The sequence below is a fragment of the Nuphar pumila genome, chromosome 11 (genome assembly GCF_984573655.1).
Source record: "Nuphar pumila chromosome 11, dmNupPumi1.hap1.1, whole genome shotgun sequence".
Taxonomy (NCBI): domain Eukaryota; kingdom Viridiplantae; phylum Streptophyta; class Magnoliopsida; order Nymphaeales; family Nymphaeaceae; genus Nuphar; species Nuphar pumila.
Genome location: NC_143259.1, coordinates 96,088,108 through 96,104,098, shown reverse-complemented (window position 1 = coordinate 96,104,098; position 15,991 = coordinate 96,088,108). Strand labels below are relative to the sequence as shown.

At 36.4% G+C, this 15,991-nt stretch overlaps 1 protein-coding gene across 2 annotated transcripts in view; it reads left to right on the top strand.

Annotated features, from left to right (window-relative positions):
• Positions 1–14,257, top strand: part of NOV (Histidine kinase-, DNA gyrase B-, and HSP90-like ATPase family protein) — a 71,563-nt gene extending 57,306 nt beyond the window's left edge. For both annotated transcript variants that reach the window (XM_089981629.1, XM_089981630.1), the window contains 7 exons: positions 2,913–3,125; positions 3,386–5,653; positions 6,021–6,130; positions 9,455–9,854; positions 9,941–10,258; positions 10,369–10,626; positions 12,744–14,257. In XM_089981629.1, the coding sequence (XP_089837755.1) occupies positions 2,913–3,125; positions 3,386–5,653; positions 6,021–6,130; positions 9,455–9,854; positions 9,941–10,258; positions 10,369–10,626; positions 12,744–13,820 (4,644 nt within the window). In that variant the 3' untranslated portion in view covers positions 13,821–14,257. The remainder of the gene's footprint in view (positions 1–2,912; positions 3,126–3,385; positions 5,654–6,020; positions 6,131–9,454; positions 9,855–9,940; positions 10,259–10,368; positions 10,627–12,743) is intronic.
• The last annotated feature ends 1,734 nt before the right edge of the window (positions 14,258–15,991 follow it).

Here is a 15,991-nt window from a genome sequence, read left to right as displayed (position 1 = left end):
ACTCATCTGGGTTGACCGAGTCTAGTTTCAAATAGAACTAGACCTTGGTGTAGCTGGCTGCACTTAATACTATGGAAACCGTGTCCAAATGTTGCACTGACATGGCTGCAACCAATGTTGTCAGTATTGGTTTTGGTCTTGAATCAATTAAGAGAATCAGCCTATGTAGACTTGAACGGAATCAAGCTAAATTGGCCTTTTTTTAGTTTTGTAATGTAAAAAATCTTAAAAAAATAAAAATAAATTATTTGAAATGTTAAAACATTTTAAAAACTATTAAAATATTAAAAATCGGTTGAGGGCTGAATTGGCCCTTATCAAATTGATTTTGGGACACTTTGATATGAATCGGCCGATTCACATTGATACTTACAACACTAGGTGTGACACAGGTGTGATGCCCTTTTAGGGGTCTGTTACACAGGTCACTAGGCTGGGAACAACCACTATTTCCAAACAAGGTACCATCATGCACTTCCCTGTAAGTTAATAAGGCCCATAATCACCCTTATGCATTTCTTATTTTCCAGGGCCTACTTGATATCTGGCCATGCATATTTAGATGGAAGCTGGAATTTGGGTCAGAAAACACATAAGATGTGCTGGTGTTTCGTCCGCTGATTTGCACATGATAGTAGCAGCTTGCTTAAAATGGATGCTTCTTTTATCGTTGTTTTGGGTGTAGATTTGGTCCACAGAAACCATCCAAGCAGAAACTTTTGCCCATTAAGAGGAGCCAAAACCAATAGCTCCCTTTGGAAAAGGCTCAACCGATGGCTCAAACAAAAGATCTATCGAAAGATGCTATTGAAAAAAATACCTGATTTTGTCGCAATTCCACACAACTCTTCATCCTCATTGGGTCTTTGAGCTGCCTGCATATCTAATCTTTGAAAGCAGAAACTGATCTTTGGATCATGTTTAGCATGTTTGATTTACTATTTTCATATGTTGAACTTGACTTTGACATGATGTTTTGGGCCATTTTTAGACCATCCTTATCTTTGTAAACTGTGAGCTGTTGATTTTCACCATCTTGAATCTTATGGTGGTATTGGATGTGATTAAACCTACTTTGTGAATAAACCATGTTAAACGCATCTGTACAGTTAGATCTAACAATTGATTTTATATATAGTTTGAATCTCTTTATCGTTGAACGCTAACGGATGTGCACTGCATGCCCCATTGGCAGAAAAAAGTCTTTAGCAGCGGTTACAACTGCCAATAAAGACTGGTCATGGCTGCTGCTGAAGACTATCTTTTGCACTTTTGTGCACACGTCTGTTGGGCACTTGCCTTTAAGTTGTCGTGTGTGAGTGGAAAAAGATCAAAAGCAAAGCATATCATGATAATTGTAAAATATTTGACAATTTCTATGTCATGATATTATTGCGATAATATCAAGATAGTTTTGTAGTTTTATATTTTAAATATAATTTTTCTTTTTCTATTCATACTTTTAAAAGCTATTATATTTTCTTTACGTTTTTATATATAAAAAAACAAAACAAAACCAACTCTTTTCATATTTTTTTCTATATATAAATATAAATTTATAAATATATAATATATATAAATATATACACATACACACAAGTAGAGGTTGGGCTGGCTCGCCCCAGCCCCCAAGCCCGGCCTGAACCGGGCTTTTGGCTCGGCCCATGTGTGTGTGTGTATATATATAATAGGCCCACGGGTCTAACAGGTGGGCCGGGGGTTTTCCCAACGGGCCGCGGCTTGAACCGGGCTTTTGGCCCGGCCCGGCGATTGACCACCCGGCCCAGCCCGTTGCCCGCCCCTACACACAAGCAACCAAATACCATCTCCCAATGATAATCATGCTAAAGTCCAGTAGCTAGGAGCAGGAATATGATTGTAGACATGGCAAGTGGGAAATAATGGCATGCTGCCTTGACATCAATAAGCATGACCCCACTCACTCTCACACACACAAGCACATATATGGGGCCATGGTTAGTGATGTGAGTGTATGTCTTTCTTCACATGCCAATATGCCATTTATTATTTGTCTCTGATCATGCTTTTCCTTTCCAGATGCTAAATATTTCATTTTCTTATATTGGGCTCCTATGTGTCCTCAAATTAGGTTTGCACCCATTCCTAGCTGCTTAAGGTTTAAACCTGCTCTTTCTGCCGAACACAGGCGCCTCTTATATACTCCTCATTTTATTTTTAATATGTAGTGGGTGAAGAATTACTAAGTTTCTGTTTCTTCTTGACTTTATGATGCTTTCCATTCCGATTAGATATTGTATGTCTGATTTTTCTTTCTTTATTGAGAAATTTCCTGCAGTAAGAATTCAAATGGATCAAATATGGGTTGGGTTCATCCTTAAGCCTAACTTTGTGAACTGCTGGGAGAGCAAATCTCGTTTCAATACAGTAGGAATTAAAATCGGTCAAATATGGGTTGGATCATGCTTAAGCCAAACTATATGGGCTGCTGGCAAAGCAAATCTGGTTCTAGATCTGACTCTCATAACAAAGCCCTAGATCTAGATCCATCTTGTACTTTGTGATACCAGGTCTGGTAAAAGGGGGTAAACTTGAAAAGTATCTATTTTCCATTAGAAAAGGCAAAAAAGTTTATTTCGACTTGATTCTGGCTTGTATATGAAAAATTTATGTTTTTCTGAATCTGGTCCTGGATCTAAAAATTCTAGACTTAAATTTACCAGATCTGACTGATTCATATGAGAGTTACCATAAGCAACAGCATAGGTAGGATAATGGTTATACTTGGATCCGAAATCCATCCAATTGGGATTCCTATTAAGCACAGTAGGGTTTGTGATTAACTGTTCAAAATGGTCTGTTGATGGTTTATGTCTGGTGCCTTTCTTTTCATATTCCTGTCCAGTTTGATGATGTTTCACTAATTGCTGCAGGTTCAAAACGCAGATGATAACATATACTCAAAAGATGTGGATCCTACACTTGTTTTTGTTGTTCAGCCTAGTGGAATTGTTGTATTGAATAATGAGCAGGGTTTTACTGCTCAGAATATCAAGGCACTTTGTGATGTGGGAAACTCAACCAAGAAAGAATCTGCTGCAGGATACATTGGCCATAAGGGTATTGGCTTCAAATCAGTATTTCGGGTGGGTCAAATGACTTTCTACAACACATAATTTCTGTTATTGTGAATGTGCACTACTATTACTCAGCATATTGTCACAAATGTCATTATTATTCGTTTGACTAATGCCATGTGATTATGTGACATCACCTAGCCATTAGTCCAATTTTGCAATATCACATAAATATCTTTTTAGCTCTAGAATTTTTGAGGTTGCTTGTACAATTGATTTTGTCTTGTAAGTTTTTGTTGGTTTGATGTACTGCGTTCTGGTACTGGCAGGTTACGGATGCCCCAGAGATTCATTCAAATGGATTTCATGTCAAGTTTGACGTAAGTGAAGGCCAGATAGGGTTTGTATTACCGACTGTTATTCCTCCATGTGATATGAACTTGCTTGGGACACATGTATCTACTGATAATCAGACAGACAGTACTTCCTGGAATACTTGCATCGTGCTTCCATTCAAATCAGTATTTAAAGAAGCAGCTGCTATGAGATCTATATTGTCAATGTTTTCAGATCTCCATCCTTCTCTATTGCTATTTCTTCATCGTCTCCAATGTATAAAGCTGAAGAACATGCTAAGTGATTCACTTACAGTTTTTAGAAGAGAGATAGTTGGTAATGGCATTGTTAGCGTTACTCATGGAGATGAAAAGATGATTTGGTTGGTTGTCCAATCACAGCTACAGGTGAACAATTTACGTCCTGGTGTGCAGACTACCAAGATAGCACTAGCTTTTACAATGAGAGAATCTGGTAATGGGGAGTATGAGCCACAACTACTTCAGCAGCCTGTTTTTGCTTTCCTCCCTCTTAGAACATATGGTCTAAAGTTCATTCTTCAGGGTGATTTTGTGCTGCCATCCTCTAGGGAGGAAGTGGATGGAAATAGTCCTTGGAACCAGTGGTTACTGTCAGAGTTCCCGGGCTTATTCATTAGTGCAGAAAGATCCTTTTGTGATCTTCCTTGCTTTCAGGATAGTCCAGGAAAAGCTGTTTCAGTCTACATGGCATTTGTTCCACTCATAGGTGAAGTTCATGGGTTTTTCTCCAATCTTCCTCAATTAATTATTTCAAGATTGCGCATGTCAAATTGCCTGCTTTTAGATTCACAAGATGTGAAATGGGTTCCTCCTTGTCGAGCACTAAGGGGCTGGAATGACGAGGTTCGGTCACTTTTGCCAGAGAAGCTTTTGCATAACCATCTTGGGCTTGGTTATATGCATAGGGAACTTATTCTGTCAGATTCACTGTCGGAGGCATTGGGTGTTCAAAGTTATGGACCCAATATTCTAATTGATATTATAAAATCTATATGCAACACCGATGATGCTGTGAAGTCATTTGGTCTGAGTTGGTTAGCCGCATGGTTGTATGCTTTGCATGATTCCCTATTGGTCTATTCTTCTGACTCGCAAATTGCTTTCCATTCTAAGAAAGAATTTCATTATATCAATGATCTTAAAAGAATTCCATTTCTTCCACTCTCACATGGTTCATACAGTTCACTTTCAGAAGGGCCAATTTGGTTATCCTGTGACACCTCATCTAGTGGTTATGAAGGTGATCAGCTCTGTAAAGGTTTTCCCAATCTGTATGCCAAGCTTCGAATGGTAGATCCTGCTCTTTTTTCTGAGGGAATTAGGAATACTGATATTGGAGAGGCACGAGTCTCTGTGCTTGTACAGATGCTTCTTAAAATTGGGGTTCAACGGCTGTCAGCGCATGAATTAGTTAGGACACACATCTTGCCCGGGATTTCTGATGATAAAATACTTGTCAGGGAGAAGGAATTGATGGTTGAATACTTGAGGTTTATCATGCATCACTTTCAGTCCAATTGCAGCAGTTGCAAGCTTGAAAGGCCTTACATAATCTCAGAGCTGCAGAAGAAGGCTGTTGTTTTAACAAACAATGGTTTTAAATGCCCTCTGCTGGAACCAATACACTTCAGCAAGGAGTTCAAAAATCCTGTTGACGTGATGAAGTTGATAGGGGAAACAGAGTTTAAATGGAATGAAATAGACTGCATATATTTGAGGCATCCCAGTATCCAATCTTTGTCATTTGAAGTCCAAAAATGGAGAGAGTTTTTTGAACAATTGGGTGTAACTGATTTTGTGCAAATCAGTCATGTAAGTAAGAAGGTGATGGAGTTATCTGACCCTGTTTCAAATAATTCCACATTGGTAAGGCACCTGGATTCGGCAGGGACAATCGTTGAAGATTGGGAATGCCCTGAATTGGTGGATTTGTTATCTGCCTTATCCACAAACAAAGATCGTGAAAAATGCATGCATCTTTTGTCCACTATAGATATGCTTTGGGACGACATTTTCAGGACAAAAGTAACAGGCTTCCTTGCAGTTAACTCAACTAATGAAAGAATACCAATCAAATCTTCTTTTGTGAAAAGCATGCATCAATTTAGGTGGATAGCATCTAGTGTCGATGAAGATCTTCACTTTCCCACTGACCTGTTTTACAATTGTGAGGTTGTGCATTCTATTCTTGGAGCAGTTGCATCTTATGCTGTTCCCCAGGTTGGTCATTTCTTTTGTTAGATGATGTTACTGATGTTTATATTTAAAAAGGAGGTTTTTCTTCCAAAGATGTGTATGATATGTTGTTCCTATTTGTGGTTGGCTATAGGGTTGCAAACGGGTCAGATTCAGGAAGCCAAATTTGCAAAATTTGGCTGTCCCGGATCCGACTTCCCAGTGTATTTTGGGATCCGAAATATGATCTGTTTGCATCCCTAGTTGGCTATTAGTTGATATGATTATAAGCATTAACAACCTGCTATGTTGTCTGCAACAGGCAACTGGTTGGTAGCCTAATGATAAATTCCTATTTGTGCTTGGTTTTCATCTTTTTCTTCCTTTCTCTTTTTGTTTATGCATTGGCCAGGTGAATAATAAAAGTTTCCTGGATGCAATTGGATTCAAGACTCAAGTTACAATTGATGATGCTCTGGTGATGCTCCACACTTGGCAAACATCTAATTATTTCAATGCCAGGTATTACTTTCCTGCTGAAGTTTATCACCTATATTAATTTGTGATTTAGAAGTATAATAAGCTTTTGGAAGGTGTTCCATTCTTTTGTGGTTAGGTATTCTTCATATTGCCTTCTCTTTCTATATTTATTGTTATTTTGATGAGATTAGTCATTGGAAGGGAAGGGTTTTGATAGCAACCTTTTTGGTTCATGTATGACAACTATTTGATAGGGCATGTACATGTTTTGGTTCATGATCTCTGCTTCATTCTGATGCCAATTGTTTTCATTTTACAGCACTCTTACAGCTTCATGCTGATGTCATATGGCATTTAAAGTATCAATCATTAGAATGGGAAATGAATATAATCTTGCAATTACATGTAGTAGAAGCAAAGTAGTAAAAAATGCTAGGCATAAGCATCAAGTCTCCAAGGACAAACTGATGCCTGGGCAACAACTGGAGATCCAATCTTTTTTCCTCTTGAAAAGTGAAAAAAACTTGCTGAAAATAATGAAAGAACAAGGATACAAATTGTAACGTTATAACTACCAATCATTCATCACTATTGTGAATATGTGATTCAAAATTATAGAGAAGACTGTCAAATGTATGGATTAAAAGTAAGTACCAAACCCAAATCCAAATGTTCAGTAATACATATGCCAATTTTAAAATTATTAAAAGAATAAGAAAATACAAGCACTCTTGCATCTTCCTCTTCTACATTTTGATTGTCTTCCTCAGTTTTTTCTGTATACACTTCAACACTTAGCACTTACTACTTTGCCTTTTTCTGTGTTTTTTTCTTTTGTTTTTCTTCAAATGAGTGCTTGGACCCTCGATGTTCTTTGAAGCTTGAGTTGTCTTCCCCACATGTAAACACATGAGGGGAGTCACTATCGTCATTGACAAAGACATCATTGCTTGTCATTCATCATTTTTATCTACTTCCTTAAATACAATAATATTGATTTTGTTTCCTTTGTTTATCCATTGCTCATATCTTTTCCTTGGAATGCTCTTGTTTTCTTCTTCTGACTGCTAATTCTGTGTTTGATTGTATCTGAGTTATATATAATCTGTTTATATACTGTTTGTGAGTTATATTTCTGTGTTACATTTTTGGTTGATGTCTGAGTTATGATTTTTCTTTGTGAGCTATATTTCCAAGTTATATATCTGCGTGACAGTGCGTAGTTCATACGATCTGTTTTATTGTTCTTTTTCAGAATTCACACTTCACAAGTTCACATGCACCCACAGTTCACACACAGAATATTCACACTTTAAAGTGTTCGACGATATATTATTATTTGTCTATTGCTTATTGTTGATTGATTTTATGTTGTATACACGCATGTTATTAATTTTAGTAGTTTGTTTACATATTTTGTATGTTTTTTATTTTTTTTTATTTGGGGTACCGCCTAGTCCGCTTAGAATTAGTCTTTTTAGGGGCGCACCGCCTAGCACCTTTGACAACTAAGTGTATATATATATATGTGGTAAAGATAAATAATAAATATATAAGTGCATAAGTTACTATAAATAATAATAATAATACAGTCACACAAAAGTTTGTGCCATTCTTTATATGTTTACTATTTTTATTATGTATACATATATAGAATGGCACAAACTTTTGTGTGACTGTATTATTATTATTATTTATAGTAACTTATGCACTTATATATTTATTATTTATTTTAATAAATTAAATAAAAACCATGACTTGCCCGAGTTGCCGAATTGATTGTGGCCCATCCAAAACCCGAGTCTTGAGAATGCCAACAATGACACTGAGAATTACAGATATGGCCACCTGTAAACCTATTACAATAAGAACAAAGCAGTAACAACATTACGAAAGTACCCAACACGGAGACCACAACAAAAATTTACCAAAATACCCTCAAAGACAAAAAATGACACAGAATTACAGATACGGCCACCTGTAAACCTATTACAATAAAAACAAAGCAGTAACAACATTACAAAAGTACCCAGCATGGAGACCACAACAAAAATTTACCAAAATACCCTCGAAGGCAAAATAGTGAAATATTCCTGGTCAGTTTAACTACACTTTCTCCTACAACTTGCATAATATTGATCTCCTATTTTCTCAACCATATCATCCAATAGATTGAAAGCAAATTTGCATCCTTTACATGCTCAAATACATCAACTGACTTCTAAATTAGTGTCCCTAGAGGACAGTGAATTAGTAAGCTCCTAACTTAATACCAATTGACCCATTTGATGTTATCAAACACCCTTGCTTAGCCAATATTCTTGTATTTAGCTAAAAAAGCTAATTTTAGCAATTTCCCCCCTCAAAGTGTCTCTTTCAATTCATGATAAGGTGGTTTTATTTGAAGTAGAAAAGAACTGATAAAATGGTTCTTTCGTGCCAGGCGAAATTGCACTATGACTTCAATCACAGTCTAGAAATTAAGCAAAATATTTGAAATGACTTTTTTTGGATAGTCAAGCATTGAGGTTGTCACTGTTTATTAATAATAAATTTCTCGGTCATGATAGTGAAATATAAAAGCAGTAAAATGCTTGCAAAATGTAAGAATATAAAGGTTCATGTACAGTATAACTAAAATAAAGCAGTTTGCATGAAATTAAAGTATGAGTTTGCCTTTCCCCCCCTTTTTTTTTCTTTTGTTAGTAAAATATGGTTAGCCCTTTCCTCTATGTAATGATGCAGAAACACTAGAATATCTGGTATTCAGATGTTCTAGTGAAGGGTTGTTCATGTGTGCATGGGGAGAAATCCTACTAACTTCAGAAATTACTTACTTGGAAGAAGACGATTGTTGATTAAGGCTATACATTCAAATGATGTCTGGGAGATATTCTCCCATGCTATTTATTTTTTTCCTTGTTTGTTGCTCTTATAAGGAACAGAATGCAGTATTTTTTTATTCCAGTAACTTTTAGTACAGTTGATCTTACCTGTTACTTGACTATGAGGAATGGAACAAGTTGTCTGCCATACTCTGTAGTCATTGTCTGGTTGACCATTTAGTTTGGGGCTAGTTGTCTGTGATGCCCTAATATAGGATGATAATTCACCAATTAGCTACTGTCCTCATCTGGTTTTACAATCTGTCTGGAGGGATAGTTTGCAATCAAGTAAGAAATTGAGAAGAATATTTTATCTTGTATTTACTTATTGCTAATCATTCTGATGTTATTAATTTTCTCTTAAATTTTGTTTTTAAATATTTTTTTTGGGTGATTCATGTATGATGGATTCACCTAATTTTTTTTCTTCATTTCATTCTGATTGTATTTATACAATTAACAGTTGTGTTCTTATTGTCAGTGTTGGGCAAATGTCTAGATTTTATTCGTTCATTTGGAATGAGATGTCTACTGCGAAGGTGGAAATTTTAGCGCTGTTATCGGGCCCTTTTGTTTTTGTTCCAGTTTGTAATTCCTCAAAAAGTGAGGAGGTCTTAGGTGGAACATTTTTGTTTCCTCAAGAAGTCTTCTGGCGAGATTCAACTGGGTGTATGGACCTAATAAGGGAGTTAAACTTTCAAAATGCCTTGATTGGTGACTTGAAGTATGCGTCATGTTTGGCATTGTGTCATGTATACCCTCATCTTCATGACTTTTTCGTGAAAGAGTGCCATGTAAAGGAAACACCGAAATTCACTGATTATCTGAAGATTCTATTAAAGTTATCAAGCTGTGCATTACCTTCACAGGCAGCGAATGCTGTAAGTTCCATGCTGGATGATACAGTTGCTTTTCAGATAGTCCATAAGGTGCTGATATTATATTTATCGTTTTTTTCCCTTGCCAGGTTTTGTGTGTCCTTCTGAAATGGGCTGATGATATCAAATCTGGATCAGTGGGGTCAGAAGAAATTTCTTACTTGAAAGAATGCCTTCTTAGATTTGAAAATACTGTGCTCCCTACCGTGCAGGACAAATGGGTCTCCCTCCATCCAGATTTTGGGCTGATCTGTTGGTGTGATGACGAGGACTTGAAGCGGCAATTTAATTACCACAATAATATTTACTTTTTGTATCTCGGTCACCTCAATAGTGAGGAAAATCGATTGATACTTACGAAACTTGCAGCTTTGATGCAAACCATCGGGGTTCCTGTTCTATCAGAGGTGTATTTACTATTCTATTCAAAAGTTTTGCAAAATTGTGTTCTATGGAACAATTTTACCAATTGATTTGTTAGGTTCTTTCGAGTCTCACTATTTTGATTCTTTGGCAGATAGTTACTCGTGAAGCAATATTTTATGGTTTGATAGAGTGTGAAGAGAAGCTTTTGCTTATTGCTTGGATTCTCCCTTATGCACAACGTTACCTATACAAATTTCATCCTGAAACATATATCTCTGTTAGAAAGTCTGAGTTTCAGGGCCCAAGTCAGCTAAGGGTTATCACAGTTGAAAGCTTGTTTTATAGGCGCATGTTGAAAGGATGTGAAAATACTTCAAAGAAGCGGTTTGAATGCAGCTGTCTCTTGCATGTATGGATTTGGCTATTCTCATTTCATGGTTTAAATTTTAATTACGCCATATAGTTTTTCCTTATCTTGGTTGACTACTTTATATATGTTGGTGAAAGGTTTTCACGATATCAATTTTTTTCTGCACATAAATATCATTTTTTAAGTTATAAAATGCTTGTCTGTTGATTGAAGCTTCAAATGAACGTTATGTGCCTTTCTCATTAACTGTTTGGCTGCAAAGGAAAGGTATTGTTCTGACTGTTCTTGTGGATGCCCTTATTGTGCCTCACCTGAAACGACAGTTACAAAGCTCATTCACAGGATTTTCTTGTCAAGGGAAAATCTTGTGATAAATTGGAATTTTAATGTTAGGAAGCTGTAAAAAATAAAACCTATAGAAAATCATGGTAATATTATTGGAATTTTCATCGGAGTTCCATAGACTGAATATTTTATGGTTGTTGGATTTCCGAAATCCAATTATATTGGTGACTGCCTGAGACACTTATGGTTATATTGTGGGATTTCCAAAATGTCAATTATATTGGTGACTATGCCTGAGAGACTTATATAAAGGGTGTGCTAGTTAGTTGTCTTGGTTGCATTGCACTTTGACCTGCCATTTGTTTGTTGTGGAAGCCTCAGCATGCGTCTATTGCTTTTGTGCCCTTCTTATTAACCATTATGTTACGAACGTGTTTGGTCACCATGGCACAAAGACGCTTCACTTGAATGCCCTTGTTGATGCATCACAGTAGACACTCCACTGAACTTCAGAGACAATTAAGCCATTTTTTGATATGGTCAACATTGTGACTGACTTCGTTTGTGTTTCTTTAGTGGTAGAGCTTTTATTTTGCTGCTGCATTTGTTCTTTTCATTGATATTATAGCTATATTTCATAGTAATTGTTTATATATTGCAATTTTGCAATGCAGAATTGTAGTTTTAAACTGCTATATTCCTGCATGCATGTGTGCATAAATGAGTACTTTGATTTATATCTAACTAGCAAAGATAATAATCTGGACGAACCTTAGGTTGGACTTCTTCCTGGAGCAACAGTTGTGTGCAGAAATGCACATTATATTATATTTATGTTATAGATGTATATAAAGTTTATGAATAATTAATATCAACTGACTTTTGTACGTACAGATGAGTCTCTCTCTCTCTCTGTTGAAGATTTTTCGCCTTTGTGCTCCCATGCTCCTGATCTCAATACTGCACTAGCTTCAGGTTTTGATTAAGTTGGTCATAACCGTGCAACCGTTTACATCAAACACATGCAGATTTTTTTTTTTTTAAATTGCTGATTGAAAAAAAAAAGCATCTAGGAGGTCACATCAGCCCATTTTTCTTTTAGGAAGGGTTTTGGTTTCTGGGTGTTCGTGGAAGTCAGAACGAAACTTGATTCCAACTCTATTCCTTGCATATTTGTTGGCTATTCTGATATGCACGAGGATTACAGATGTTAATCTCCGTCAAGTCAAAATATTTATTCCAAGACGTGACATATTATGAGAAGAATATTTACAAATTTCCAAGCATAAAAGCACTTATGCTAAATTCATGGATTAATGCCTAGTCAGGAAGTCCTTTTTTATAGAGGATATTTGAAAGAATCAGACAATTGGAATGAAAAAGAAAATATAGGATGGTAACAATTCTAGCTATTCCAGGAAAGAATTTGAACAAATTTATGAAAACATCCAGATGGTTACTGGCGATAATACAGCCGGAAGAGTTGAAAACTATAAATTCAATGGATGGAGTCCACCCTTATGAAGTACCGCAATCAAAGAAAGAAACAGGTGCCATAAGCTCAGTGGAACAACTACCTATAAAAAGTTGTTTGTTCCAGTTGGAATGTATTATCATTCAACTGTTCTGAAGCTGTTTAACTGTGGTTTGTGTCCGTTAATGTAACACTTTTTTGAATAAATCTTTCTGCTCAACGCTTGGGTTTCGCTTTGTTATGGGATGGATCAGGATGCTTGCTAAGGGATCTAACTGTGGTTTTCATACTGCATTCTTGTCTTTGATTCCTTCTAGTCCTTTATGAGTTTCCTTGGTCTCTTTCTGTTATTACAGTTAAAATGTCATATATTAATCATCTAAAACACGCCTTTCAGGGAAACACATTGTACCTAACCAAGGATGCAGAATATCACTCCATATTCTTGGAGCTTTCTCGCCTTTTCTTTGGTGGTTCTTCGGACCTACACCTTGCAAATTTTCTTCACATGATCACAAGCATGGCAGAATCTGGAACCACTGAAGAGCAGTTTGAATCATTTATTGTCAACAGTCAGATGGTCCCAAAGCTTCCTGATGATGAACAGGTCTGGAGTTTCACATCTGGTTCACCATCTCAGGTGAATGATACTGCCATCACATCATCAACTGCACAACCCACCATGCAGTCCTCATCAATTTCAAAACAAAAACTACAGAAACCTGGCACCAGTTTGCATTGGCCCCCTACAGATTGGAGGACAGGTCCAAGCTTTAATCAATTTCGTCGGCATGCACATAAACATAATGAGCCTGAAACTACTATCCCATATCAAGCAAATATATTTGAAGATAACCTTACCATTCAGATTGATGATTTACTTGTGCAGTATGACTCCACAGCTGGAGTTGCATTAGCTTTAAAGGGTTCACATCATACTGAGGCTTTGCTGGAGACTGAGGTTCCAAAGGTTGAGCAAAAGAAAGAACGAATTTCAGAGTTAAGTGAGCTAGTTAATGTGGATTCCACAATAAGTCTAGACACTGACTCCTCAGCATTTAGTGAGAGGGATCAGCTTCGCATTGGAAACCCAAGTGGGAGGCATATGCTTAGGACAGGAAGAGTTGGCGAATTAATTGCATTTAAGTACTTCGCAGAAAAACATGGTCCAGCTGCCATAAAGTGGGTCAATCAAGAAAAGGAGACAGGTCTTCCCTATGACATAATTATTGATGAAAAAAAAGATTTGGTGGAATATATCGAAGTTAAAGCTACCAGCTCTGCTGACAAAGATTGGTTTGAGATATCAGCAAAAGAGTGGCACTTTGCAATGCAAAATGGTGACTCATACAGCATTGCACGAGTCGTATTGGGCCCATTAAAGCAAGCAAGGGTCTCCCTCTTCAAGAATCCTGTGAAACTATGTCAGAAGGATATATTGAAGCTGGCAATCTTAATGCCTAGAAACCATTAAACGTAGGTGTATCCATTTTCTGCTGGACAAACCATTTTACCCAATTTCACATGAAACTTGCACTCGTTTTATTGGTTTTTTTCAGTGACGAGCACACATTTCTGTCATGCTGGTTTTTCCTACTTGCTGCAGTAAGCATCCAAGAGTTTCCATTCTGATGATATATGTGCAGGTATAATGCATAATTCATTAGACCTTGAAAAATAATGGGCCTATCCAACTTGATTTTATTTATGCATATAAAAGTATGATGCCATGACGTCTGGGTGATTTTGGAAAACCGGGTGGTCTATGGTGCACCTATTATTATTTGTAATTCTGTATATAATATGTTTCTTTTAGCCGATATCCTAGTGATTATTGTTGGATAATGTGTATTATACACATTTTTGAAGTTCAGTGGGAATGTGTATTTATTGCAATTTTTGGTTCTTGCTTCTCCAAACCTTAATTTTCACATGGTGTTTTGGGCCCAAAGGAGTTTCACAACAGAAGCTAAATTTCTTCTGTCCTTGGGGGATATCTTGGTGATATTTATTGAATCATGTACATTATACACATTTTTGAGGTTCAGTGAGCGTCACATTTTTGCAAATTCTGGTCTGCGCTTCTCCCAACCTTATTTTTCACATGGTACTGGAGCCCAAAAGGAATTTCAGGATAGCACCCCATTTGGATACCCTCCAAGTGCTGCTGCTCACAGTTTTGTTTATTCTTCTTGCCCATGCATCAACAGTCATGCTTTCATGTTCAGGTAAGGATTGAACCTATTATTTCTTTGTTTTAGAGCAAAATATCTTCAGTTTATTGTACCTTTTTACATTCCATTTTCCATTCTGTTTTTTATATACCAACTCTCAGGTTTTCTCTTGTAATATTGACATGTTCAAGAAATCTGGATCTCTCCTCTTTTCTCGCTTGACCTCTGAACAGTGAAGTTAATATTTAAAACTGAAGGGAAAAGAGAAAAGAAGTCTTCCATCTCACCCTCATTTGCATCTCCATATGCTTTAATGATATCATTCTCCCCTACATGTGATGTCACCGGCATGGACATGACATTACTACAATATATATGCAGTGACTTCGAATGAATATAACAAGAATGGGGATGATGATGATAATTTGTTATAAAAAAATAAAAAGATCTAGGATCATAAATTTGTGTATACATGTCGGAAATGTCTTTTTGTTTGAAGAGAAATGGTGTTAGACAAGAGAGATGACAAAGTGCCAAGGCAGTTGATAGAGCAAAACCAGGTAAAGTATGTAAATAGGGTGTGATATTAAGAATTACAGCTTATCCTCCCACTGGAATTTCCTATTCTAGATGTCTGTAATCAGTCTAGATTAGTTTTCAGGCAGCAAGTTATTGCTAGAAGAAGGATTGTCTTCTTTCCTAGACTGATTATTACTAGTATTTAGTAATAACAACCTGATCTTCAGATAGTAATGAATTAGTGATTATAAATGCCCTTCTGCCATAGTGATTATATGAAACTTTATATATACAAAAACATACTATTGAGTATCAATAACAAACTCTAAAAATTGTAAATACAGATGTTCTAATAGCAACTGAATTATATTGTAACTTAAGATCTTATTACGTGTTAAAATACGGTTTTATTACATGTCTATATCGACTATTAGAACAACAATATGAGGTTTTAACATGTTAATAATTATAAAGAAACATATAGTTAAGAGTCAATCACCATATTTTATGGAAGTATTGAACCACTTATCGCCATTTATTTGGCATGTAGGTCTTTTAGAAATTATTGTCATATTATATACTATATTGTCGGTACCATTCGTGCCACTGGAAACATCAATAATAACTCTCATCTGTACAAGGAAATGTTTGCAGGAATGAGTTTAGCTCTCCCTTTTGGTGCACTTTTCACCATTTATGGTGTGCTGGATGCATGAGACGTTTGTACTTGGTACCAATCCAGAAAGCTAGAGAGAGACCGTCTGGAACAATCATAATCAAATCCATAGTTAATTGTCGTCGATGATTGTTAAAAAGTCATGAAACATTGGACCTTCTGGAACAATCATATCGTCCCACTAGTCATTAGTGTTTGAGCATTCCTTCATTTTAATGAGTGGGTACATTTCAGCTCCATGACAAATCTGATTATGAAAGAACTATTAGCTTCCAA